General features: G+C 42.8%; 1 protein-coding gene across 6 annotated transcripts in view; it reads right to left on the bottom strand.

Annotated features, from left to right (window-relative positions):
- sdk2b (sidekick cell adhesion molecule 2b) overlaps window positions 1–27,845 on the bottom strand; it is a 436,106-nt gene that overhangs the window by 9,601 nt on the left and 398,660 nt on the right. For 2 of the 6 annotated variants that reach the window (XM_052112358.1, XM_052112355.1), the window contains exons 35-45: window positions 27,484–27,585; window positions 27,264–27,379; window positions 26,570–26,756; window positions 22,379–22,516; window positions 21,765–21,974; window positions 21,163–21,288; window positions 19,864–20,028; window positions 19,595–19,735; window positions 18,434–18,572; window positions 4,467–4,596; window positions 4,328–4,384 (exon numbers count right to left, since the gene is read on the bottom strand). In XM_052112358.1, the coding sequence (XP_051968318.1) occupies window positions 4,328–4,384; window positions 4,467–4,596; window positions 18,434–18,572; window positions 19,595–19,735; window positions 19,864–20,028; window positions 21,163–21,288; window positions 21,765–21,974; window positions 22,379–22,516; window positions 26,570–26,756; window positions 27,264–27,379; window positions 27,484–27,585 (1,511 nt within the window). The remainder of the gene's footprint in view (window positions 1–4,327; window positions 4,385–4,466; window positions 4,597–18,433; window positions 18,573–19,594; window positions 19,736–19,863; window positions 20,029–21,162; window positions 21,289–21,764; window positions 21,975–22,378; window positions 22,517–26,569; window positions 26,757–27,263; window positions 27,380–27,483; window positions 27,586–27,845) is intronic. The other 4 variants (XM_052112359.1, XM_052112357.1, XM_052112356.1 and 1 more) reach the window with 3 other exon arrangements.

Raw genomic sequence — 27,845 nt, 5'->3', positions numbered from 1 at the left:
AATTGATTAAAAGAAATCGACTTTCTATAGCTTGGTATTGCTTAAAATTTTACAACTTAGTTTTGCTGTTCACAAATGTGGACATCAATTTGTAAGAAAACTATTTGCTCTAGAATAATATATATATATATATATATATATATATATATATATATATATATATATATATATATATTATTATTTTTATTTTTTTTTTTTTGCTTGTTTATTAGGTGCTACAAGTTAAAAAGGGGCAGTTTCAGGAGGTTAAAATACTACATTTTAAGTTTCGATTTAATTTTTTTTAGGTCATTATATAATTCCTTGACTACACCGTATAATACCCAGCAGGAAATTTAAATTCCACAGTATACAGAGATCCATTAGATGAAAGTAATCAAATCAGATTACCTACGCCTTACCATACGCAGCATGAGATCATACGAAAGGGAATGTTTCGGTTGCGTTGAACGTAACCATGATTCCCTGAGTGGGAACGAGATGATGCTAAGCTGGTCAAACTCTCTAGCAGCTGCTTAGGCTCGTGCCTTCCTGCAGAAAATCTGACTCGATGGTGAGAAAGCGAGTGATTTAATGGAGCCCGTGACGTAGCTCCCTAGGGGTGTCGCTTAAGCGCCATCAGCCAGTAAATTGGCATGATTGTATAAGGGCTTCAGACCATGTGACACTCAGAAGGTGTCTCATAGTGAATATGCAGCATCTCGTTCCCACTCAGAGAACCAGGGTTACGTTCCATGTAACGGAGTCATTCATTTAGCAGGTGATTTTAGAAATATGACTTTAGCAAGCAAGAAAGAGAGATGTGACTAAGAGACGGGTGGACCACATTACAAATCAATTAGTCTTTGATGAATTAAATAACAGGCAGAGAAGTGTATGAAAAATGACCATGAAAAAATAGCTTTATAATGCTATTAAAATAATAATAAGTTTGAATTCATTAACGGTAGTTATCTACATTAGTTAACATTCCATGAACAATATTTTTACAACATTTATTAATCTTGGTTAGTGTTAATTTCAACCTACACTGGAAGAAAACTGTATTAAAAAAAAAAAAAAAAAAAATATATATATATAGCATTGTCTCTATTATTATAATGAACATCAAAATTCATGTTTATGGACTGGCCCCATGCACTTGTAAGTGCCTTTCTGCAACCACAGTTTTTGATTTCTTTTCTAAATAAAAAAATATTTTTATTATTATTTAGTAATCAACATTATGCAGCAAATGATATTGACTGAGCTTAATTGTATTGAACCTGAAATATTATTTTGAAAACAAAAATACTATGCAAGAACATCCATTAGCTTTTCGTGGCTATCTCTCAAATAAATATCCAATGTAGATGGTGTGATGCTGGTTTAATCCCGAAGAGCGGATTCAAATTAAGATGTTTTGTCATGAAAGACCTCTAACAATCCCTGCAGTTAGCTGTAGTCATAGTGCCAGCATTTCCAAGAAAAGCTCAAAGTAGCATAAAATCAGACTCATTCCTATCCAACACCAACACATACAGTACATGCATAAGACTAGATAGAATTTCACCTGTCCAACATCCCACTCATCTCCATTCATTTAATTCATTTGCAGACCTGGCCGCAGAGGTGCTCAGGTATGTTGCGTTGCCAACAGAATTTAAGCCCCCTTTAAGAATCCCATGAACAATATCAGTATTATACATCCATGTGGAGGCTCTGGCACTGATGGAGACATCTCAATGGATCTGCAATAGCCTGGAGTTATCCGCTCAATAAATCTTCAAAGAGACATTGCAGCCTCTCTCCTCACCTTGCCTGACAGTGATGATAAGGGACTTTGGGGAGCACAGGGAGAACAGGAGATGCTCTGTTCATTAATACCACTGAAAGTTGGCCGGACGCCAGTGCTCTGAAAGATGGTGGCAGGAGATGTCAGAGGAGGTTGAGTGTGAAACGTGGAGTTTAGAGCTTTAGTTTGGCAGAATATGAGTGTATTTTGGAGGATCAGTCAATATGATGGTAACATGCGGATAAAAACAACAACTGCATTTTCTCTTATTTCTTGCTGAGAAGAGGTATTAAAATTTTATTAGATTAGATATGTTAAAAAAACAATATAAAAACATTAGATTATAGTTAAATGCAATGAGCCCTAATTCATGAAACACGACCAGAAAGACTTTGGTGTAAATCGTTTGTAAAACTGCTCTGATGTAATTTTTTTGGATTCATGAAAGTTTTCATATTGTCAAAACGTTAGTTGGGACGAACACAAATTTCACCTGCTCCTGACAACGTATAGATTGTGCGTAAGACATCCAAATGTGTTGTGTTCTTTCAGGCAAAGTGACATGACTATATTCTGATATAATTTAAATTTAATAAGTAATTAAAAATGAACTAGCAATTATATGATTGAAATTAACCTTAAAAAATACATTTGTAAACATACATTTGTAAAAAAAAAAAAAAAAAATTTGTTCTGCTGGAAATATTTTTTTCAAAGTATCTCCAAATTCTGCTTATCGTTTTTCCAGCAGAAATGCTTGACATTGGGTGACAAGTTCATGAAAAGACATTGTTTGCATTTGATTTTCTCAAAAAAAATTATGCCATCTAACGTGACTGGTTGAACAGTTTTTTTTCTTTTTTATTATTTGATATTAGCTCTATAATTTAGGTTTCATAATTTAGTATAGGCATCAATAAGCTGCGTTCAGTTAATAATGTATGGTCAATGCTAATGCTGTAAACCCATATATAGAGCGGAGAAGGGTGAGGCCGGGCTGGACCAACGTACGCCCTGTCCCCAATCAGCCTGATGGGATAAAGGCGGCCGGTGACGACGGTTCGAGGGAGAGAATGACATGGAGCTGCTCTGTCTTTATGTTTGTGTGTTTTTCATTCAATTTATTATTAAAAATATTATTTATATTGCCAAGCCAGTTCTCGCCTCCTCCTTGCCCATTATCTGCTTTACATTGGTACCGAAACCCAGGACAGAGGAGGGATGCCCGTTGCGGAGTCCTCGACACTGCCGTCCACCCAGGGCAGCGCCGCTGCCATCCGCTGGGGGACAGAGTAGCCCGACCGCCCAGACGCGGGGAATGGCCGCCGACCATAAGGCGAGTGGGGACTGGACTCCCAGACCGCCTGGAGCAATGGAGCCGCTGCCAGGGGCGGAGGAGTGCCCTGCCATCCCCCAGAAACTTGGAGGGGTCGAGAGGACCGCCGTCCACGAGGGGATGAGGCAAGCAACGGTAGGGCCGCTGCCAGGGGCAGAGGAGTGTCCCCACGTATCTGTCGGGGGTCGTAGGTCTGACACCGGTCCGCCCGGGGAGGAGTGGCTGCCGTCCGCCTGAGAGGGTGGAGGAGTGATCGAGGACCAAGCGACGGTGCATCAGAGAAGTGGTGAGTGAGTTTTTTCCTCTCTCTCTCCTCTCACTCTGTTGCTCCGTGTTGACCTTCTGTCCTTCGCCTAATATGTTTGTTGTTGTATTTACCCTCCTGCCTCCTCCCAGGTCGAGAAAGGCAGGGATGACCTGCTGGCAGACAGGGCGCAAGGCCTCTGATGTCAGCAAAAACATCCGATAACAGTAAGTCCTCACTTTCTTTGACATGCGTTTGTGTTTTAGCAAGAAAGAGATTACTTTTATGCTGCCTTCACAGTATGTCCTTTTTGGGCCTTCTGAGTTCTGGTCACAATTCACTTGCACTGTGAGGACCAACAGATCTGAGATATTCTTCTAAAAATCTTTGTTTGTGTTCTGCAGAAGAAAGGAAGTCATACACGTCTGGCATGGGATGAGGATGAGTAAATCATGAGAGAATTTTCATTTGGGTGAATTTTCCCTTTAATCTATACCAAAGTTGTTTGGCAACCATAAATAGCCTACTATACATTTAGGTTGTGAAATACATTGCATGATGCAAAGACAATTTATCCCAATGATTGCATTTTATAAATGTAGCTATTTATTCAATATTGATGTGAGTACACTCTAATGACATCAATTGCTAGTCAAGTCTCCTGTGCAATTGTAAGACACATGGAGTTGTTGCCTACTGTTCCAACAGAGGGTTCTGTTACATACAGTGCTTCATTTCAATTAGGATCTCATATGTAGCTCACTGGATTTTGGAGCAGAGCCTATGTGTGCTGCACAATCTCAAAAATGTTTCCCATCACATGCTGCAGGACACACTTTATGGAAAGAACATTCTAGGATGTAGCAGAATGTTTTGGACATTATACAAAAAGTCTAACTACCCACAGGACATAACCTGGATTGAAGCAATGCACAATTAAAACAGCCAAAACCTCAAGTAGGGTAGATCAGACCTTTCCTGGAGGGCGGCATCCTACTTTTGAGAAGGTTTCAGCACAGCGAGTCTTGTCCTATCAAAAGTGTGTAAAACTCCCACTTAGATATCAACACACATGACATGGACTAATAATGCCACATGGCAGGGTTTGTTACCTGTGAATCTGACATCTCAGATGGCTTCTCTGTGAGACTGCTGCTCTCTGCTGGGATCAGGTCATTGTATTTGGTGCTGACGTCCTCGTCAGAGTAGTGAAGGCTGCCTGGACTGGGTCGAGGAGGAGACCTGAGGGAGAGATGTAGGGTGGTCAGAATGTATTCTATTTTAAATAAATTAAATAAAATAAAAAAATGAAATAATTTGAAATAAAAAAATAAACAATTAAATATGCATAACCACAGTACGACATAGGTGTCAAGTAGAATAGAGAAAATATTGAAGCAGGCAGGAAAATTGGTGTGAACATTTTGAAAATGGAAATTGAAGCAGAGGTAAGGATAATATATATCTGACTGTACAGTGTTTCTCAGTACAGTATAAACCTTCCTTGGACTGGTTTGGCAGTAACTCTGGCCGGAGACAGTTGTCTCTTTGTAAGTGAATGGGGTACAGTGTGAATGTGTGTGAATTTGTTTGTGTGCGTGTCAAGTGGGGATTCTTTATGAGCATCATGAGACCACCATACGATGCAAGCTTGGAGGATTTTCTGCATAATAAAGTCTTTATGACACACAGAAGTGGAGCACAGGAAAATGCCTTGTGAATTCTGGATTTAAAATATCAGCTATTTAGAATATCAAAACCTCCTTTATTGCCTGAAACCCTGTAAAAATGTATGTTGGTCTCTCAGAAACCTTTAAAAATCAAGTTTGAGTGTTTTTAACAAGTTTTAACAGTGCTCTTTAGGAAACACTGTAGACTTGTTATGCAAATCTTTGGGTTGTTGTAACCCACACACACATACAAGATGGGACAGTCACAATGTAAAGTCAAAACTGCTTTTATTAGTATAAGAGCAGGCAAAGGTACAATAAGGAAAGTCCAGAGGGAGAATGGTCAAGGAAAGCGTAAGGTCGAGAGCCGGGTAATCAAGGAGAGTAAAGGGGGCAAATCCGGGAGAGTAGTCGAGGGGGAGCGAGGGTCAAAGTCGGGGTAAACAGGATAAAACAAACACGTAGCAAGAGGGGACTAGAGGGAGCAAAAGACAGGGGAACAAGAGGAGCTGGCAAGCTAAGAGGTAACAAGTAGGGAGGTCAAAACTAGACGAGACTAGCGGGGCATAGGTACAGGAAACTAAACACAATAACCAACGGGATACAAACGGAAGGATAGTGTATTTATAGGGGCGAGTGCAGGTGTAAACAATGACAGGTGATAGGGACGAGTGCGGGTGTATACATTGTGTGGGGATTGGAAGCGCGTGAGTGCAGGTGGTCATAATGTTCTGGCTGAAGCGCGTGAGAAGCGAGCATGAGTCAGAGGGGGGAGAGAGTTTACGAACTAGAGCTCGTAATAGCAAAACCAGGCGTGGAAGCCCGAGGGAGGAAAAAGAGCGTATGAGTTCAAGGGGGCGGAGCGAGGGAGTGGGAAGCGAGCACGCTCGCGGAGTGCATGTGTGCGTGCTCGCGGAAGCGGAGATGGGGCAGAGGAGCGGGGTTCGTGACAGTTGTACACCAAGTTACCACCAAGATTGACTAAATTTGACAGAGTCTGGTCTCAAGTTCTACAATACTGGGCTGGAGTATTAAAGTAGAGAGCGCAGAAAAAAAGAGACAGACAAGATGTGTTTTTAAATAGCACAACTTGGAATTTTCATTACTATTGGCAAACTTGTCATCCACTCGGTTTAAGTTGTGCTGATGTTTGCAGTATATTTGTGTACAAGCTGTTTGTGATTTCCTCTCGCTGCACTGTTGAATTTGAACCTCCATTCACGTCCTCAGCTTTATCATGCTGTCGCGTAAAATAAAGCATAATTTATCTAGAATGGATCAGTGAGACTTTTAATACATGGATACAGCAAAACGAATAATAAAATGTAACCCAGAAAACTTATTGGAGTATGCAATGCAAAAAAACAGCACATACGGAAAGTCAACATTGTGAATTCTGTGGCTGTACAGAATATATTTTAAAGGGTTTGTTATTTTATAGTTCAGGAGACTAAATGGACTTCCTGATGGAGATATAGTATGTTTCAGAGATGTTACTCCTAAAAAAAGTTACCTTAGGGAAAACATAAATGGACACAAAAGAGACATTGAGACTCTGTTGAAATTAATGTGGACATCATTGCTCAGATAATTTGGTCTTGGAAGAATTTGATGAGAAATGTTTGACTTTTGATTGCCGACTTTGGTATCTTGGCATATCTGAGCACAGTTTGAGACCTTTCTGAGTTCTCTTCTCATTTAATGTCATGTTCTTAATTTTATTTAATTTTATTGCTGTCGTAAAGGAACAATTGAGATATTAAATAAATCTCATTTGTGATTTCTCTAGCCGAGTCTCAGGACTGAGATAAAACAGTTAGAGTAGGGTGATGTAACATTTAAACCCATGTTTACCTAACTCAGATTATGGACACTTTTTCAGACCAATCATTCTGTTTCTGTAAACATGCATGGTCAGCTGAAGACAAAAGACCTGACGATGCACCTGTGGCACTAAATACTAGTAACTTTTCAGCTCTCCAGAACAGGACAAAAATCTTAAACGTAAAGTTAAAGCACACAGCATGCCTTTCAAGCCTTTGAAAAGAACATTCTGTATATCACTAAGATTAAACTAAATGGTCTTTCATATACCACTTCATAGCTTTCACTGTCCTACTGGTTGCTTTATGTTTTTTATTAAAAAAAATTCCCCCAATTGAATTATCCCAGAAGGAGAACTTACGCAGAATGTCCTTGCCAATCTTTTCCAAAGGGTGCTATCAATCTCCATTGTAAAGCATTGTGTGGAAAAGAGAAGTGTAAACATTCTGAAAAGGACTCATTTTGTGCTCCACAGAGGAAAGAAAGTGATGCAGGTTTAGAAGAACATGAGTAACTTAAGTAAATGATGGCAAAATTATCATTTTTGGGGGGAACTATCACTTTAAGAATACTTTCATATCAATGGAAAACAAAGGCTTTTCTCTGAACCCAAAGCTTTTATTCTTATGGTGGTTTTTGTTTGAGAAACCACAGTCAGGCAGGCCATGACAAAAGCTCAGAAGTACCCCGCTCAGGGGGGCAGTCTTTGAATCCTGGCAGTATCTTTAACTTGTGTTATGATAAATAATGAATCTGTTTTAGGTTATAACAGCAAGACAGCATGTTTGAATTAACAGGATAGTTCAGCCAAAAATGAAAATTCTCTCAAGATTTACTCACCCTCCTGGTATTCCAGATGTGTATGACTTTCTTTCTTCTGCAGAACACAAATTAAGATTTTTAAAATAATATTTCAGCTCTGTACATCCTCACAATGGAAGTAAATGGGTGCTCCACATAAAGGGTGCATAAAAGTAATCCATATGACTCCATTGGTTAAATCCATGTGTGGGTGAGAAATATTGAAGTTATTTTTTTATCATAAATTCTCCTCTCTTCCCAGTAGGGGGAGATATGCATGAAAACTGTGAATCACCAAAAACAGAAGAAGAAGAATGGGAAAGTGTAACTGAAGTGGAGATAGACTGAGAAGGTAGGAGAATTTATAGAAAAAACTGTTTCTCACCCTAACCTATCATATCGCTTCAGAAGACATTGATTTAACCACTGGAGTCTTCTGGATTACTTTTAGGCTGCCCTTCTGTGGACTTTGGAGCTTCAAAATATTGGCACCCATTTACTTACATTGTATGGACCTACAGAGCTGAAATATTATTCTAAAAATCTTAATTTGAGTTCAGCAGATGAAAGAAAGTCATAAACTTCTGGGAAGGCATGATGGTGAGTAAATGAGAGAATTTTCCTTTTTGGGTAAACTATTCCTTTAATTCCATACCATTTTAGGGAAATACAGTAGGCATACAGCTAATAGTCCTTGATTCTCTTCATTTGGAAGCTTCTGTGATGTGATGTGATGTGGTGTGTTTAAAATACCTTCTGGTTTGAGTGATCTGGGTTGGGTTGCACCAGCTGTGCGTAAGATCTTACATAAGTTGGGACATAAAGTTCACACTAGGGGCTTAGTAACTACTAGTTAGTTTATAACTAATTCTGTGCTTAATTTAGTTGCACCACCTGTTCTTAAGGAAAGATTTAACTAGTAGGTCGTAAGCTCTCCGTAAAGTGATGAGTAGTTCCATAATATGATGTTCCCCTTCTGTCGCTCTCTCCACGTTGTGTCGGAGAAGCGACACTAGGGGTCTCTCTTGAGCGCCGATATTCACCTCTGATCTATTGAAAAGGGCCAATGGGAGTTGGCAGTCAGTATTTGCATACCCCGCCCCTGGACATACGGGTATTTAAGCGGGGCAAATACGGGAGTTCATTCAGAAAATTTCTTCGGAGCCGATGGTCTGTCTGCAGTTGCTGCGAGTTTACACACCACTATAAAACGTTCCTGTTTCCTCTGACGATCTGCATGCTGTTGGATCTTGACGGCGCACAACAGCGGCTTTCTCCTTCACTTTGCACGGCGTGCATTGTTGTCCCTGAGCGCTCGACAGCGCAGACACACATACACACTGTGTATATTAAAAGAGTTATTTTCCTTAAAAGAGTAAATTTCTCTAAAGAGCAAACACAGCGGCGTTGAACGTCCTTTTCAGGACGCCGTCTTTCTGAAGATGCCTTTCCGCCCCTGTGTAGTTTTTGGAGGCGGTGATTTCTCCCCACCTCTGACGGTCATAAAAACCGCCTGGCGTACCTGGGTTGCGAAACACGCAGGCAGCGTTTTTTATGAATGGTCTATGTTTTCAGTACGAAAACATAGCCATGACAGCATTGCGGTCGTAGGCTTTCTCTTGTAGTGAGAGAGAGCCGCTTCAGCCGCCCCCCGCGCCTCGCCTCCTTCTCACGAGATTGAGGCAGGCGCCACGGGCGATGAAAACAATCTGGGGTCAATGACGGGCTGCGTTTCGCCGGGTGAACCCCCTTGAAACCCCCCGCCTCCCCGGCACGCTTGCTGTTTTCCATCCGGGCTCGGGATGAGCATGCTCTCCAATGGGTTATGTTTTCAGCCTGAGAACATAGCTGCAGCAGCGTTGCGACCTCTGCTTTCTTGTGAGGAAGAAAGCCACTTCAGCCGCCCTCCGCTCCTTGCCTCCTTCCTACGGGATTGACGCAGGCGCTGCGAGCGATGAAGATGATCCCGGGATAATGGCGGGCTGCGTTTCGCCGGGTAAAAACCGCTCGAAACCCCCCCCCCCTGCATGCTTGCTTGCTCCCCTCACGAGCTCGGGATAAGCGCGGTCCGCCTAACGGCCGGCCGCCTGGTCCCTGGAGCTCCCGGACATTGGATGACGACATCACTGCTGCATCGGAGAGCGTCACAGCGGCATCAGATGCGGATAACTCGCCTGGGCCGCCACCTACGGGTCTGCTTGCCCAGTCTGAGCCTGACGCACGGAGATCCGCTATGCTTCCCCGGGCTTGATGATTCACGGGCTGGTGCGCCGCCCACTGCCGCGCCCCCCCCCGGTTCCTTCCCGGAAGTGCACGACGAGCTGAGCGAGCCAAGCTCCCTCGCTCCTCCGCTCTCACTACCCTCGCCGGTAGACCGGTCCCAGACCGTTCCCCCCCCCCTGCATTCCATGGCCCCTCCCTGCAAGTCCACCGGGCCAAGGCACTTCAAGATTTGCACTTGGGTAGTCCTGTTCTTGACGTGCTGCAGGAACTGCACTCGGACAGGCGATGTCCACCCTCGTGGTCCAGAAACATAACAAATGGACTGGATCTGGTCGTAGTACAGGAGGTAGACAAAGCACGCTTTCTCAAAACTCTCCAGTCTCCCAGCTCCATTCGGCGACACCACCTGACGACTCCACCCAGCAGTCCTCAGTGGTGAAGAAACAGACGGAGGCCAGGTCACATGTCCTGCCCCGCCGCAAACCTGCCGCCAGGGGCCATGCCCTGTCTGCTCGCCGAGGGCATCCTCCTGTGGCTTTCAAGGAAGAAAGGAAGTGGTGCTCTGCCTCAGCGAGCGAGGCGGGCCTAGCTCTCAGCCCGCGTTGAGCTCCCCGCAGAAAGAGGGCGCCCCTCGTCTCACGGACCCCCTCGAGGACCCGGAAGGCTCCCAGGCGCTCCTGAGACGACCGACCCAGAGACCGAGACGTTAGCTCCGGAAGTGGTAAGACCTCTCCGTTCCCCAGTGGAGGGCCGGGAGGAGAATCCTTTGTTTTTACATTTTCCACATTCTCAATAATAGAGCTATTTCCTTTGCCTCTGGGTCACCTGGCCCGCAAATGCCATTCTCACGGCAATCTGCTTTCAGATTACGACAGTCCGGTACACCGGACGCGGCGATCCGCCTTCCACCTGCCCACGACTGTCCCCGGCCAGCCGGTTCAGACGAGTCCAGAGGACGCCAGCATCAGACCTCCTCCTCAGTCACGAACCCGCCCCTGCCGGGTGCGCGTGAGCAAGGTAAGTGCTTTGAGTCTATTCTCAGCACCTCAGCCTCAGGCCGCAACGAAGCCACCACGACGCTGCATTACCTATTCCGCCCGCTGCGAGGCCCGCCGGGTACGTCCAAAATACTGCGTCCCTTTGGTGCCCCTAAGCGTAGAGCTGGGAAGCGTGGCTTTCGCTTCCCAACGCAACATGCTGGCTGCACCAGACCATTCGACTTCGGTTACGCAATTCAGTTTGCCCGGCTCCCGGCCCCCTTCAGGGGCGTCCGCGGAAATCACGACCCTCTTAGCCAAGGGCGCAGTAGAGCCCGTCCCTCCAACCGAAATGAGGAAGGGTTTCTACAGCCCTTACTTCATTGTACCCAAGAAAGGCGGAGGCTTACGACCAATCCTGGACTTGCGAGTTTTCAATCGGGCCTTGTTAAAACTCCCGTTCAAGATGCTCACGCAGAGAAATATTCTGGCTGGCGTTCAGCATCTAGATTGGTTCGCAGCGGTAGACATGAAGGACGCGTACTTCCACGTCTCAATTCTGCAATGACACCGACCCTTCTTACGGTTCGCGTTCGACGGCCAGGCATTTTCAGTACAAAGTCCTCCCCTTCGGCCTGTCTCTGTCCCCTCGCATCTTCACGAAGATCGCAGAGGCGGCACTTGCCCCGCTACGAGTAGCCGGCATCCGCAGAGACCAGGTGCTCCGGCACCTCAGCCGCTTGGGGCTTCAGGTCAACTGGGAAAAGAGCAAGCTCACTCCGGTTCAGAGCATCTCTTTTCTCGGGTTGGAGTTAGACTCAGTCTCAATGACAGCACGTCTCACGAGCGAGCGTGCTCAGTCGGTGCTGGACTGTCTCGCTTCAAGCCAGGCACAGTGGTCCCTCTAAAACTTTTCCAGAGGCTCCTGGGGCATATGGCGTCCTCCGCGGCGGTCGCGCCGCTGGGGTTGATGCATATGAGACCACTCCAGCACTGGCTCCAGACTCGAGTCCCGAGACAAGCATGGCACCACGGCACGCATCGGGTAAGGATCACCCCTGCCTGCCTCAAAACACTCCGACCCTGGACAGACCTCTTCTTTTTACGGGCAGGAGTGCCCCTGCAGCAGGTGTCCCGACGCGTCCTGGTCACAACCGACGCCTCCCGGTCCGGGTGGGGTGCCGTGTGCAGCAGGCACGCAGCAGCGGGCCGTTGGAAAGGGGCCCCGCTGCGTTGGCACATCAATTGCCTGGAGTTGCTGACCGTCCTTCTTGCTCTCAGGAAGTTCCTCCCATTAGTTCGGGACAAACATGTCCTCGTGAGATCGGACAGCACCACGGTGGTGGCGTACATAAATCGCCAAGGCGGCGTACGCTCCCACCACATGTCACAACATGTAACAGAGGCTCCCCTCGGGACAGACGCGCTGGCACACAGCTGGCCCTCGGGGCTGCGCAAGTACGCATTTCCCCCAGTGAGCCTTCTTGCACCGGTGCTGTGCAAGGTCAGGGAGGACGAGGAGCAAGTCACGTTAGTGGCCCCCTACTGGCCCACTCGGACTTGGTTCTCGGAACTCAGGCTTCTCGCGACAGCTCCTCCCTGGCGAATTCCCCTGAGAAAGGACCTCCTCTCTCAGGGACGGGGCATGCTCTGGCACCCGCGCCCAGACCTCTGGAACCTCCACGTCTGGTCCCTGGACGGGACGCGGAAGAGCTAGCTGGCTTACCGGCGACCGTTGTGAATACAATCAACCAAGCCAGAGCCCCCTCTACCAGGCACCTTCACGCCCTAAAGTGGCGTTTGTTTGCAGATTGGTGTTCTTCCCGAACTGAAGACCCGCAGAGATGCGCGATCGAGTCAGTGCTCCTGTTCCTACAGGAGAGGCTGGACAGGAGGCTGTCCCCGTCCACCCTCACGGTGTATTTTGCCGCCATTGCCGCCCACCATGATCCTGTAGACGGCAAGTCTTTGGGTAAGCACGACCTGATCCTCAGGTTCCTGAGAGGTGCCCGGAGGTTGAATCCCTCCCGGCCAGGCCTAGTTCCCTCCTGGGATCTCTCGGTAGTCTTGGCAGGACTCCAGAGACCTCCCTTCGAGCGCTTGAATCAATTGGACTCAGGGCCCTCTCTCTTAAGACGGCCCTGCTGATCGCGCTCGCCTCCATCAAGAGGGTCGGGGACCTGCAAGCGTTCTCTGTCAGCGACACTTGCCTGGAGTTCGGTCCGGTAGATATGTCTGTGATCCTAAGACCGCGACCGGCCTATGTGCCCAAGGTTCCTACCACACCATTCCGAGATCAGGTAGTGAACCTGCAAGCGCTGCCCCGGGAGGAGGCAGACCCAGCCCTTTCGTTGCTGTGTCCAGTGCACGCCCTGAGCATTTACCTGGAACGCACACAGAGCACCAGACGCTCTGAGCAGCTCTTTGTCTGCTTTGGGGGATGGCAGAAAGGGAATGCCGTCTCCAAACAGAGGCTCGCCCACTGGGTTGTCGATGCCATCACACTGGCTTATCACACCCAGGCCGCGCCCCTACCCTTGCGGGTCCGAGCTCACACAACAAGGGGTGTTGCGTCCTCGTGGGCACTGGCAAGGGCACCTCCCTAGCAGACATCTGTAGAGCCGCGGGTTGGGCAACACCCAACACCTTCGCGAGGTTTTACAACCTCTGCGTTGAGTCGGTTGCGTCTCGTGTTTTCTCAGGTCCGAGCCCGTAGAACTCGGTAACACGTAGACCGACCGGCCGGGTGGATCGCTTGCGCCCAGTGCCCTTTTCCTGACATCAAGGTAAAGTAGTGCGCCTTCTTCCCAGGGCGCCCCACTCCGAGTCGGGCCCCTGGTCGATTCCTCCCTAGCCCTCCGGGTCCGCGGTTCAGCGGAGGAACTCGCCGACCCAAGCCACTGCGGGTACCCTGATGGCTACCCTGTACTGGTATAGGTGCTCCACAGGTAAAGCCTCCTGCTCGGACTCCCCCTGTGTGTAATTCCACGGTTCTGTCCCCTTACGAGCGGACCCCCGTGTCTCCCTTAGGCAGTTACAGCTGCCCCAGTCGCCGTGCTGTAGCAACTCCCCCCTTTCGAGGCTGGATCTACCACCGCACCATACTTTCCACACAAGCCCTAAGACAGCCATGTGACGTGTCTACCACTTTTCCTCCCCAAGAAAAAGTGCAGGTGTGGTCTCCGCAGGGTCTGGGTAAGACCCCCTTCCCTATATGCGTGTAAGGGCCCCGGCCGTGATTGCTCTATGCGAGAAACATAGAGAGAAAAGAGGCCCAGCCAGGCTGGCCCGTTCCCATGTTGGCAAACATCGCCTTGTTCCCCTCCCAGGGTAACTAGAAGGATTCCAATGTTCTTATGGGGCATTGGGGAAGGGTACGCGCAGCCAGGTACAGACGATGCGCGGCACTGGATGAAATCCCTGCCCGCCTCTGTATCGGCGGTTCACGTACACGGTTCAGCGCATGGCAAGATTGGAATGGGTCCCCTAGTGTCGCTTCTCCGACACAACGTGGAGAGAGCGACAGAAGGGGAACATTTGGTTACGTGTGTAACCTCCGTTCCCCGAGGGAGGGAACGACACGTTGTGTCTTTCCTCCGCCATGTCGCTGAACCGAGCCACTGTTGTGGCCGGACCATTTCCTCAGAAAAATCCTGAATGAACTCCCGTATTTGCCCCGCTTAAATACCCGTATGTCCGGGGGCGGGGTATGCAAACACTGACTGCCAACTCCCATTGGCCCTTTTCAATAGATCAGAGGTGCATATCGGCGCTCAAGAGAGACCCCTAGTGTCGCTTCTCCGACACAACGTGTCGTTCCCTCCCTCGGGGAATGGAGGTTACATACGTAACCAAACGTTTACCTGTATTAATCCAATAAACAGCCTTCAAATTTGTACACAGAAGTGTTAAAAAGCTGTCAATTTCAGGTTGATCTTGTTACGATTGATGTTCAAACCTTGTTTGCTCATGTAAGTGTCAGCTGTAATAAATTATATCCCCATTAAAAAATGATATGCAATAAAACTAGATTTGATAAATAGTATATTTGCCCTGTGTAAATAACAATATATAGGAACTGTATCTAAAATTAATAAGGGGTGATAAATAAATATAATACAACAGGCTGGAAAAATACACATTTATTCATTTTAATATCCTATATAAATTTTAAAGTGTTGAAACTTGACACCGGGTGATGCATCCTGGAAGCTGCACCGTTAGAACGGTTTCATGCTGAAGAGCGACTTAAAAGTAAAACATTTTCTCTCTTGTAAATGTAAATGAGTGTAAATGTCAAAATCATTATGTATGTCAAAAGGTGTGAATGTTTGTTTTAATACAGAAGCTGTAAACACATTCTTTCTTTTTAGAATATGTATGTAATTAGCTGATTCCTCATATTTTAAAATATACCTGGTGTGTCTTTATGTACATTATTTAATTGTATTACTGTGCCTGTTTTATCCAAGCATTAAAAATAGCAGTGAGGTTCAGCAATTTGTTTGGCCTAAGCTCATAGTAAAATATTGCATAAAAAATATATACATGCAATGTTTTACTACAAGTGTAAACAAATTGCAGAACCTCTTATTTTTATTTTATTTATCCCCCTTTCTCCCCAATTTGGAATGCCCAGTTCCCAATGCGCTCTAAGTCCACATGGAATGCCACTCAATCCAAGTGGCAGAGGACAAATATCAGTTGCCTCCGCATCATAGACGTCAATCCGCGCATCTTGTCACGGGGCTTGTTGAGCGCGTTACCATGGAGTATGGAGGCTTTACGCTATTCTCTGCAATCTCTGCAATCTCAAAATAAATCATGTATCATAGACTCTTACTTACACAGGCAGGGGCACACATTCAACATTCACACAAGCTGAGTGCTGGTGGCGTAGTGGGCTAAAGCGCTGAACTGGTTGCTGGTTCGATCCCCCCAGCCACCAACATTGTGTCCTTGAGCAAGGCACTTAACTCCAGGTTGCTCCGGGGGGATTGTCTCTGTAATAAGTGCAATGTATGTTGCTTTGGATAAAAGCGTCTGCCAAATGCATGAATGTAAATGTATATATGTGTTTTCCACATATATATCACATTCAAATTGGTTTATGTATCATTATATTAATAAACACAAATTAATGTGTTGAAAGAAAAGGCAATAAAACAAGAGCTCAAATTGAATTAAATTCCAGATTCAGTTTTAAAGCAGAAAAAAAAACAGTGCAGAACTTTTAACTTTAAAGACTGAAATACACAGGACTGCAAACACTAGAGCTGTGTCCCAAACAACACACTATATACTACGCACTTACAAAATGTACTATGCACTCAGCCATGTAGTGTATGAATTTTCAAAGTGTAGTATCGTCCCAAATGGAACCATTGTTTTTACTACATGGAAACATTTGCCATTTAACAGCTGATGGAAGTAGCATTTTATACCTATGCATTGTGTTGCCGCAAGCTTTAGTGTACTATCCACCCTCAGTTCAACACTTACAGTATATCTCAATAATATACATATTCACACAGCATAGTATGATGGTAAAGCATTTAACTCACTTTTGTAAGTTGCTGTCTTCAAAGAAGTTTCACTAGTTGTCATATTCTCCATTATTTACAATTGTTTGCCAGATCACCGTCACTGCTGGTAACTCCGCCCCTTCCGCTATGTATGGCAAGCCACGTGCGCTGAGTGCATTAAGTGCATCCACACTTGAAAAAGCGCATCATCCGGGTACTTGTAGTAAACTTCTTTTTGTTGCATTTTCAGTGTAAACATACTACTCGCACTACTTACACTTCAAAATGACGTAAAATAGTCCAGAAGCGAGCAGTTTGGGACACACCTTAGCCCATAAGCCCTGCTGCACACAGATCAGCGCGTCGCCGGTTCATTCTGAAGCGCACACAGACCATGTTTATCCATCTTTAATCGCAACCTTTGTCAGATAAATAATCACATTTGATCATATCTCCATTTTGATGTTATTTTGATTAATTTGTGAAATGAGTCTACTGATGAAACTTTGAAACTTAATGCCCCAATAAAAGGCTAATTCAAATATTTAGAGATTGTTGAATATTATATATCGTCAGCAACATCCTCGCGATTATATTGTGGGTATTTGTTGTATTGCCCAGCCCTACTAAACAGTAAAAAAAAAAAAAAAGAAGAAGAATTTTATCCATAATGGTCTATGTGTGAATAGAACTTTTGTCAGCAGTTCGACTCGCAAATTTGTCCCGAATTTGGTGTCAATAGGCCTTTACATCTGCAATTAAGGCAGTACATGTGACCAGATCAGCCAAAACGCATCTTTATACCAGGTGTAAAAATATCTCATGATTCTCGGAGACTGTAAACTTCCAATCAATCCAACACAGGCACCGTAAGGTTCAAACTTCCACTGTAGATAGAACAAAGTATGTGGAACTTAATCTGAGCATTCCTCCTACACCTCTCTCTTCATCTCTGGCCAAAGAAAAAATCCTGGCATCCCCTCAAAGACCACAGACCTTCGATCCTTCTCAAGGTGACCCAGGATGAAGGAAGGCAGAGGCTAAGAATTAAGGATTGGTAATGGGGTGGATTTCTCCAACAGATTGTCAGATAGGATTGACTATACACCTGGGGCACCTGGAGCCATCACTACAGGTGTGTGGAGCTGTTCGTGGCTATACTGTTACAGCAATCAAAGCCAAATATTAGTGGAGTTTAGATGAAAATAGATTAAATGGGATGTAATATATATATATTTTAAATATTTTATGATATTCAATTAGTGGTGCTTGTTAAAGCATCACTATTTTCATTCAACACATTAACATTCAGCATAGATGCATTAAAATACGTTTTTTGAGTATTTTTTTAAACTGTCACATTTCAGAGAGACAGTGGCAGTATAGCTGAGGTCACGAACTAGAATCTGTTATTGTACTTAGTCTGTGACACGTCAGAAAAAAAAAACAGTCACATAGTGGAAAAATCAACTTTTTATACTGAGTTTTATGATGAAAAGTAAGATCTTATGAAGGTAGCCATTTGGTTATCCCATCACTATTTCCACATTGAGTAAAAAACTCCTCAGTTGGGCTATTTTCGCTGCATTACTGCCATGTGGTTGAAGGCTTATGGGAGTTTAATAAACTATGTGCAATGTTAAAATAAGCACATATAATAATTGATTTACTACATCATCTGAAAATGTTGTTGCCTTTTAAGCAAAATGACGATACCATTAGGGCATTAAATTAAACTATTGCTGAGCTTGGATTGAGTCGTTTTTGTTATTACCATTCCAGTCATTATGTAAAACACAGTAGCTGACATTGGCATTGAATGCACAGAGCCATTAATCTGTTGAAGGAAGCAAAACTCGCCCACCACATATTTCAGCTTGAAACCTATGCATGCAATCAATGCTTAAAAGACAAAAACAGCCACTGATTGAGCAAAAAGATACACTGTGAATAAATTTTTTTCATAATCAGTATTTTGCTTTGAGGTATAGAAAGACAAAGACAGACAGAGAGACAAACAGAATCACCCTACAGGAGAGGACAGAAAAATCCCACTCACCTGGTATAGACCCCATTTTTGCGGCAAAATGAATTTTTTACAGAAAGTCTTCGGTTGTTTAGCTCCAAGGCGGGAAAGCTGCTCTCGTCCAGGCTGACCATCTCTCCATGTGTCAGTGCGTTACAGTTTGAGTTGTTGCCTGAATGCAGATATGGAGACACTAAGTGATGACGGGCCACAGTTTGGATCCACAAGCTCTGATAACACTGAGCTGTGACATAACTTGAACTGTTGAAGATGCTTTGGGTGTAACCAAATCTAAAACCAAATGAATTCTCTTCCATTAATTTAATCAAAACAACAGGACCAAATGTCACCAAAACCAATTTTCTGTTACTATTTATTCTTTAAAGGAAGTACACAAGGTTGAGTAAACGATGACAAAATTTTTACTTTTGGGTGAAATGTTCATTTAAGAATATATTACACCACCATCTCACCATAACTTCACTGAGTCTAAAGTCTATTCTGAATAAGTCAGACTTTCCTAAAATGTGGGCTTATTTTCCAGTTCTTCACAAACACTGGCTCAAGGTCAAAGTATTTGTGGAACTACAGTGGATAGTTCGAGAACATGTGGCTATCAGGGTGACTTAACTGTTTGGGAAAACATAGCTGAGACAAAACACCCTGATCTGAGCTGAAAAGTGGTGTTTGCATGTATACGTGTGTTTGTGTGAGAAAGTGTGTCTTTGTGTGGAAGGGAAAACTGGGCCTCTCGTGCTTACTCAGTGTATTTAACATGTGTAGTGACCCACACAACTGCCCTGCCCCTCAACACTGTTGTGGTCTGCCTGCTCTCACAGCAGAAAAGCTGACCAAACAGTTACACATGCATACCACACTGATGATGTCACAAGAGCAACAATGCTGTTTCATTCCTAATGCCTCTCTAACTGAATGACCCTTTGAGATAAACAAATACACTCACAGACAGAAAGACAAACAGACTGATCGATGGATGGATGGATGGATGGATGGATGGATGGATGGATGGATGGATGGATGGATGGATGGATGGATCGAATGACAGACCGACAGACCGACAGACAGACAGACAGACAGACAGACTGACTGACTGACTGACTGGCTGGCTGATTGATTGATTAATTGGTTGATTGGTTGATTGGTTGATTGGATGGATGGATGGATGGATCATACCTGAGTCAGACTTCTTTGCATATTTCTTGCTCTGGCCTCTGATGATGAGAATGAAAACAAGCAGCAAGATGAAAATGAGGCCGACCAGAGCCACAACCACCAGAAACCACCATTCCTCATAAAATGGAGCCACTTTTTGCGCTGGATGTGGACAAAACAAAACAAATCTATCATTAGAAGAATTGGCTTCAGAAATATTTCAATTAGAACTTAAATGGAACTGCCTCAATATAATAAACATGGAGAAAACTTTAAGGGTTTGAACTTACCTGATATGGATGGGGACGGCTGACTTGGAGACCCATATCCATAGTCATTCACCCCAATCACCCGGAAATCATAGCTGACTCCCTGTTTCAAGATGTCCATGTTGAAGGTGTATGATGTCACTTCCTTGGGAATGTCTTTGATTAAAATGTCCCACAACCCTTCATCTGGAATATTATTTTTAGAAAGGAAAACACCTAGTCATACACAGTAGAATGGTCTATAAAATTAATAATCTTCATAAGTCTTATGGGTCTGATAACCTTAAAGTAATAGTTCACCCAAAATGATCCATCATTATTTCTCCATCCAAACGTTTTGCTGTAATTGTTGCCCATGGAAGACAAAGTTTGAATATTGTAGATGAAGATAATATTGAAGAGCTGGAATATAGTACAAAGGTCATATGGACTACTTTTACTTTTTATGGTCCTTTTTGGAGTTATTCTATGGACATATTCTATGGTAAATAATGACAGACTTTCTGTGTAAACTATTCCTTTAAAAACACTGACTCTTAAATGGGAGTTTATTATTTTATGTTGAACACTGTGACAGCTGTCAGAACTAATAATCCAGAGGCGAGACCTCATCAAACACACTTTTATCTTTACTGGAGGATCTTGAAAATAGATCAAATTTCATTGTAACTACATCAGACATATTTAATTTGCCACTGAGACCCCTTTAGTGTGCCTAGAGTTTTTTGCTTACTGGTGTCATAAGCCAAGCCTGGCAGAGAAATTACATAAAAGGATCTTCAGGGATAAGGGTGAAAATAACTTTCCACCTCAACTGCAGATGAACAGCATGCAAATATGGTCTAGCATACATCACAATGTGTGGGTCTTCAATAAACACCATTTCACAAATCAATGCCTTGCGCTCCCTCTTTTCTCATTTGGCCATGACTTCTCCTCAGTCACCGCGGTAATCTGATCTGCTCTGTTTCAATCGAAGTGCTAACATCAATATATCTCCTTCATCTGACACAAGCTGCCATAAGCACCTTTTTACCAGACTGAGACATATGGAATCATTCTTTTTTTCTTCTTCTTCTTCTTTGGAATCATATAGACCTCATGCTAAGCCTGGGTATGATTGCTTTTAAAATCAGAGACACTGAATATCTGATTTGGGTTTACTCATATACAGTACTTTATACATACTCCTCTAAATCAAAGCAGATTGGTATTGATTTCATTTGATTGTAAACTGCATCACAACCAGCATCTCTCACATGAGCATCAACGTTTGTGGAGAATCTCCTGTAGCTGCTAGGCTATTTCTGATGAGCTCACCTGAGGGTCTTGCCTCAATTACGTAGCGTGTGATGGGTGCCCGTCCGGGATCCCCATTGGTCCAGTGGATGGTGAGGGCGGAGCCATATCTAGAGATGAAGGGTTCACCAGGAGGGCCCGGGGCTCCTGAATACAGAAGAAAAGGTGTTACTCATGAGCTTCAGGTTAAAGAGGACAAAACAAGGAGAGACAGACCTGGATCTGTTTTGGTGAATCATGAAGCATTTACACTAATAGCAATTTACAACAGCAAAATGACCTGAAGACATTCATTTTCAATGAAAACTGAGAGTGACTTTCGACATTGCAACAAAGTATTTTAATCAAATAATCAAATAATCTTAAGTATATTTTTCTGACCCCATTAGCCAATAGTTTTTTACTCATAAAATTGAACAAATCAATGTTTTGATTCTCAAGTAATGTATCTTGTTTAAAGTTTGTTTAGATATTTTTACTGTAAAACAAGACCAAAATAATAATAATAAATACAATTAAAAAAAAAGTGCAGTGACCACCAATGGTACAAAAGACTCTGCGACCTCCAGTGATCAGTTGCTGTTAGTGTGAACACCCCAACAGAGATAAGCATCCAGACAGACCTTCTCCAGGTCCTGTGGTGATGTTGGCCTCCACCTCTGGACCGTAGGTAAAAGTTTTGGCACGGATGCGGAAGTTGTACGTGACTCCGTCAGCCAGATCTTTGATTTTCAGCCACAGGGGGGCATTCCCCTTCACGTCCACTGTCACGATTTTACTGACGCCTGGGGGGGAGGGGGAGTGAAGACAGTCGACACAGGCCACTGAGGACTCTAGACAAACACACTGCTTTTAGTTCAGGCAACAAGGGCTCTTCACACACACACACACACACACACACACACACACACACACACACACACACACACACACGCAGAGCTGGATTGGTAATCTGGCATACCGGGCATTTTCCCAGTGAGCCGAAGCACTTTCGGGCCGATCAGGGGCGGACTGGCCATCGGGAGAACCGGGACTAAGCTGAAATGTATTATGTAGAACAGGCCACAAAAAGGTACCACGATATGCTGAAGGGGACCCTTCAGCGACCCCCACCCCCACACACACAATTTTGGGCCAGTTTTTATGTAAAATCCTGGTCCAATTTCTCTTCCCGGTCCACCCCTGCACACAGGCTGAATGATCCATGACAAATATTACAAGTAAGAATAGCACTGACCATCAACAGGCATACAGGGTTCGTAGATGAGTCTGTAGCCCTCAATGATGCCGTTAGGGAAGACAGGCTCGCCCCAGGACACATTGACAGAGGTGGTGGTGAGCTCACTGAAATGGATGAAACTGGGAGCACTGGGAGCTAAGAGAGAGAGAAAAAAATAATAAAATAAATCATTTAATCAAGAGAGAACAGACAGTCTCGTGGCTTCATAGCTTAAACACGTCTGCCTGTCTCCCTTTACAGAGATAAGGTATTTTAACCAATCTTGGCTCAACAAAACGGCTAAAAATAAATTACCTGTCATTCTGTATTTGTTTCTATCTTTGATAATTCAGAAAAAGAGTAGATATAATATAAAGACAAATCTTTTAAAGGAAAAAAAGAAGACAGACACAGACTGAAGTGAAACAAGAGTGAAGAAGAATGATTGATGTATTGCACAGCTGTACTATCTAGCTCAGCTGCACAGCATGAGCCAAAATCATTTTGGCTGTGTAAGAGTAGATTTTTCACAAATACCAAAAACAAGGCTTTCCAAAATAGGTAGCTGCAACCACAAACACCTTAAGACGATAACAATACTAGTACTTCAATAAAAGTACTGTCCCCCTTTAATGGATGCATGCCTGGTGCTGAATTGTCAAAATCAGATGGGGGTTGAGCCGGAGGCACCAGTTGGAGAGAGAGCGAGACACATGCGGCCACTGTGTGTGTGTCTGTGTGTTTAAGTTGATTCAAGTTGATTTATGTCATTCAAATTTCCGTTGCCTCCTCCTTGGCCAACCTTACCCGTTAAATTGGTTTCAATCCTTCTATTTTAAGGTCACACAGAATATAGCTTCCTTTTTAACAATTGTATTTTTTCTTCAAAAATGTTACAATATAGAGTAACAACAAGAACCATCACAACCCACAACAAAATTGGCTGGAACACCATTTAATTAATCTGATCTGTTCTCAATATACTAATTTGACACTTAACCTTAAAATAAACAGTTTAATAATATCAGATGACAAAAAATGGTTCCCTTTTGTGGTGACAGTGTGAAAAGCAAACCTCCTTCAGAAAGAAAGAACAATACCGAGACTGTGTCCCACAGCCGCTCAGAGCCGTGAGCCAACACACAAGCATGCGAAAGAAACCACAAGAGCTGCATAACAGATTCTGAATAAAAGCAGCAGCTCCTCTGAATTTTTGCATATTGAACTTTCAACATACAAACAAGTGCAGATGGGATTGTGATGTGTCTTGGCCAGTTGTCAGCAGTGATTCATATTCCAAAAGTTTTTGGACACATAAATATTGAAATAATTTCAAATAGTTTCAATCATTCTAATCCCCTGATTGAAAATAAGTGGAAGCCTTTAATCCTGTGTTAGTTTTTGTATTCACCAGAGCCTAGTTTTGCATACACTTTTTTGCTTAAGCATTGCTTTTTGTACACGAAAACCTCATTGCATTTCTTTTTGAGCAAGCTACAAGAAAACGTTTAGCCCAGTAAGGAAATGAGCCATTAGGTCTTAATTGAAGGTCATTCACCACATGGAAGCCTCACTGCATTTAGACCACCTTGGAGTATGACCTCACAAAAGTTAAGTATTTGTAAAGCATTAGTTTGTAGTTAATAGATCATTAATACATTATTTTTCTTACATTATTAATTCATTAATAAGCTACAAATAAATAGTAAATTATTTTATAAGTTTCTATAAAATGATTTACTATAGTTTCATAAGTTTATACATAGGCAGTTTGAAAATGTATTTTAATCCTTAGTAAACAACTTGTTAATCATACCTAATTGATCTATTTTAGTTGCAACCAGTCTTAAATAAAGGTTCATGAGAATATTAAGTAAGCATAAATTCATAGTTAATACAGATATTAAATAGGTAATGAATTGGATAAAAATTTCTGCTTAATTAATGTGTATATTAATGTTTTAGTAATGCTATTAAATCAGTTAATGCTTATTAAAGGTTGTAACAAAGCATTAACTAATGGCTAGCTAAGCATGTTTTGTGACCTAATCAAAAGTGAGAACTATATATGCCTAATTACATATTTATTAACATGGTTCAACAGTAGGTATGGCCAGCGTGAGAGTTTTCCCTTTTGGGACAGTACTGCATTGTCCCTAAATCTTCCGTTGATCTTGTAAATGTGTTGTACATGTGTCCTAGTCTGATTATTAAACCACAGCAGCCTGCGATTTCATTTAAGAAATATCCAGTTCTCTTTTGTTGCATGCTTCAAAGTGATGTGTCAAGGCATTGACCTGTTAAAAACATCACAACTTCTATGTGTATTAAATTACAGAAATCAAAATGCTCATTTAATGCAAAGCGTGCAGCACATTGCATACTATTTATTTGATGAATTGGCAGCCGCTTGCAGCGTAAAAATAAAAAAAATGACACCGTAGGAAACTGCTTATCTAGTGTGGAACTTCCGTCAAACAGACACAGAAACTGACAGTGATCCATCAAAACAAAAGTTCGGTTTAAATGGACGTGTGAAATTGAAAATGTTTTTAATTTATAAAGTGATTCTATGTTGTGCTCACATTATTTGACAAAAACAATCTTTTAGATTCAGCTTTGAATATGTTATTTAAGAACTTTATTTGATAAAATAATTTAATTTGATTTCAGAAAATTCAGAAAATTTTTATAGAAAACAGAATTTATGAAAACAAAGCAGAATTAGGGAAAAAAAATATTTAATCGCATCCTATTTTTTATGCCTTGCAAACTTACATTTGTATTTTCTTTGAAGTAATAAACGTTGTTGATGTATTGAATATCTAATTTTGCTCAATGAAACTTGTCATCAAAGTGTTGATTTTGCTAAAAAAAAAAAAATTCTATGGGAGACAAATTTGGCTTCCTGAATGGGGCTCCTCCCTGAATCCTGAAAGCTGAATTCTTACTTGATCAGAATTCAAATCTTAGGAAGTTGTTGCCATACTGCAGACATTTGCACATTAAATGCTTGTATCTTTTTACTACAAGGATTGGTACAAATCCACCCCTGCATTCTCTGGAAAATCATTACAAAAAATGCCCTATTCAGTAACCACAAACTACTGTTATTGTTCTATCCGGCCCAGCGCTGAGAGAAGTAACATGTATGGCATGACAAATTTGATTATACACTTCAGCAGTATAGCAAGGATATTTTCACTAATGAAGTTTAATAGGCACTGAATTGGCAACATATCATTTAAAGTCAATAATATAACGTCACATGCAATTTCCAATTTTTTTGCCATCACTGTCATGTGTCTGTGGTGATGTGCTGTCTGTTTCCAGAACATGCACACAAATTGTAGTGGGATTTTTGGACTTTCCTTCTGGAATCGGATTCAATTTAATGAAATATTTATATTAGTGAAACTGATTTAAACAGTAATTTTAATTGCAATAATGAGAAAAAATCTGCTCATAAAGCTTAATAGGATAGAAAATGCTCAAGTGGCTTTTGAACAACTAGAGGATCTCTTTTACTAAACTGTGGATTTTCCTCTCTCACTATTATTCCTGTACTTTTTTTAAGCTTTAGTGTCTATTTTGAGCCTTTGTGATTGAGATGCTGTGGAAATGGTTATTTCGGGGCCAATGTTTCAGAGTATTGGATCATTAATACATGTTTAATTAGGCATATACAGTTCTCACTTTAGAGTAGGTCACGCAAAATGCTTAGTTAGCAATCAGACAATGCTTTATTATGACCTATATTTTAAGTAATAAATGCTTTAATAGTAAGTGTTACTAAAACAGTAGCAAATACATTAATTACGTTTAAATGTAAATCCAGTTAACTACATTGTCACGAACCCCGCTCCTCTGCCCCATCCCCGCTTCGTCGCACACACACTCACTCCTCAAGCTCGCACGCTCGTTCCGCCCCCTCGAGCTTGCACGCTCGTTCCGCCCCCTCGAGCTTGCACGCTCGTTCCGCCCCCCTCGAGCTCACGCTCGTTTTGTACATTAATGTGTATTTGAAATAATCTTTTTTGAAAAGCTAGTAGTGCACTATCATTTAGATGGCCTCAAAGCAAATAGACATGGACAACAAGCCTCAAAACTCACATTTTGTTCACATGGGGTCATTAACTATGGTGATGTAGTGTACGTGAGGATTTGGGAAGAGACAGCTATGAAGACAACTGCTTAAAGTTTACTCACCAGCTTGTTGAGTTCTTCCTCTGGTCGGTGGGCTGCGTGGTCCATCCCCAGCTGCATTGAAAGCAGCAACACTGATCATATAGGTAGTGTAGCCAGTTAGATTCTTGAGCTTCACTCCTCCCTCAGGCAAGAAGAGAGTTCGGAGTTTCTCTGTCTCGTTTTTACGTTGATATTCCCAAAAGAAGATCTGCGAGAGGAAAACAATACATATCCCATACATGGATGAAAGAAGAAATGCTGTCTAACTGCAAGTACAAGTTAGAGCACAAAAAAAAAAAAATACTTATACATTCCCCTTATTCATTGACTTCTCGATATCAATAGGTGGTTATACTCTTTTGATACCTTCTTTTGGCCAAAATCACATAATGCACTTCGACAATGTCAGTGAAAAAAATCCATCCGAAATGGCAGAAAAATCGAGAGAAACGTTGACTATAAATAAAATGAATTAATAAATAACACAAATAGTTCAGTCTAATTAGAATGTACTATTTTACCCAATATTTGTGTGTGCAATGCATTGTTAAGCTTATTAAAGTAGCAAATCATTAGCTTGAAAACATGAGTTGATACTGAATGTATTTAAAATAAGTTGCAGCCTATCTAGAGCATTCTAAATTGTTCAGTGTAGGCAGCAAAAAGTAGGACCATCATAGGGAAAATATGCATTGAAATCATATTAGAGTCTGACCTTATAACCCTGAATATCTCCATTCTGAGTCTCCAGCGGAGGCGGGTCCCAAGTCACATCAAATTGCGTGGCAGTAGCTGATTGGATGACCACATTTTGAGGTGAGGCAGTCGGAACTGTGAGAGAAGATTGATTAAGCTCTCATGAGCTAAAACATGATTCCCCTTATGTATTCTGGGATTATACGTAAACAGAATCCTGCAGTTAATAAAGGTTCAACCTGCTTCTCCCACAAAAACTTCCTGCGGTGAACTGGTTGGTCCCTCACCCACAGCGTTGTACACACTCATTCTGATCTCATAGCGCTTGTGTTTCATTAGATCTATAAAAAAGTACACAAAATGATGTCAAATCATGACACAATAGTACTGATAAGGTGTATAAAATTGCATTTCAAAGGTTCACTCAAAAATTGGAACTCCTAATGTAGTGTCTAAATCCATATGTATTTCCAAACCAAACACTTAATTTGAAAGCTACAACAGGTAAGATTTTTTGTGGATAAAAATTTGGTCAGGCATGGTCAATGAATGTAAGGAGTAAATAATGGCATACTTTTCAGTTTTGGGAGAACTATTAATT

The sequence above is a fragment of the Xyrauchen texanus genome, chromosome 40 (genome assembly GCF_025860055.1).
Source record: "Xyrauchen texanus isolate HMW12.3.18 chromosome 40, RBS_HiC_50CHRs, whole genome shotgun sequence".
Lineage (NCBI taxonomy): Eukaryota > Metazoa > Chordata > Actinopteri > Cypriniformes > Catostomidae > Xyrauchen > Xyrauchen texanus.
Note: the sequence above shows the minus strand (reverse complement) of the source record. Positions and strands in the feature narration are given on the sequence as shown.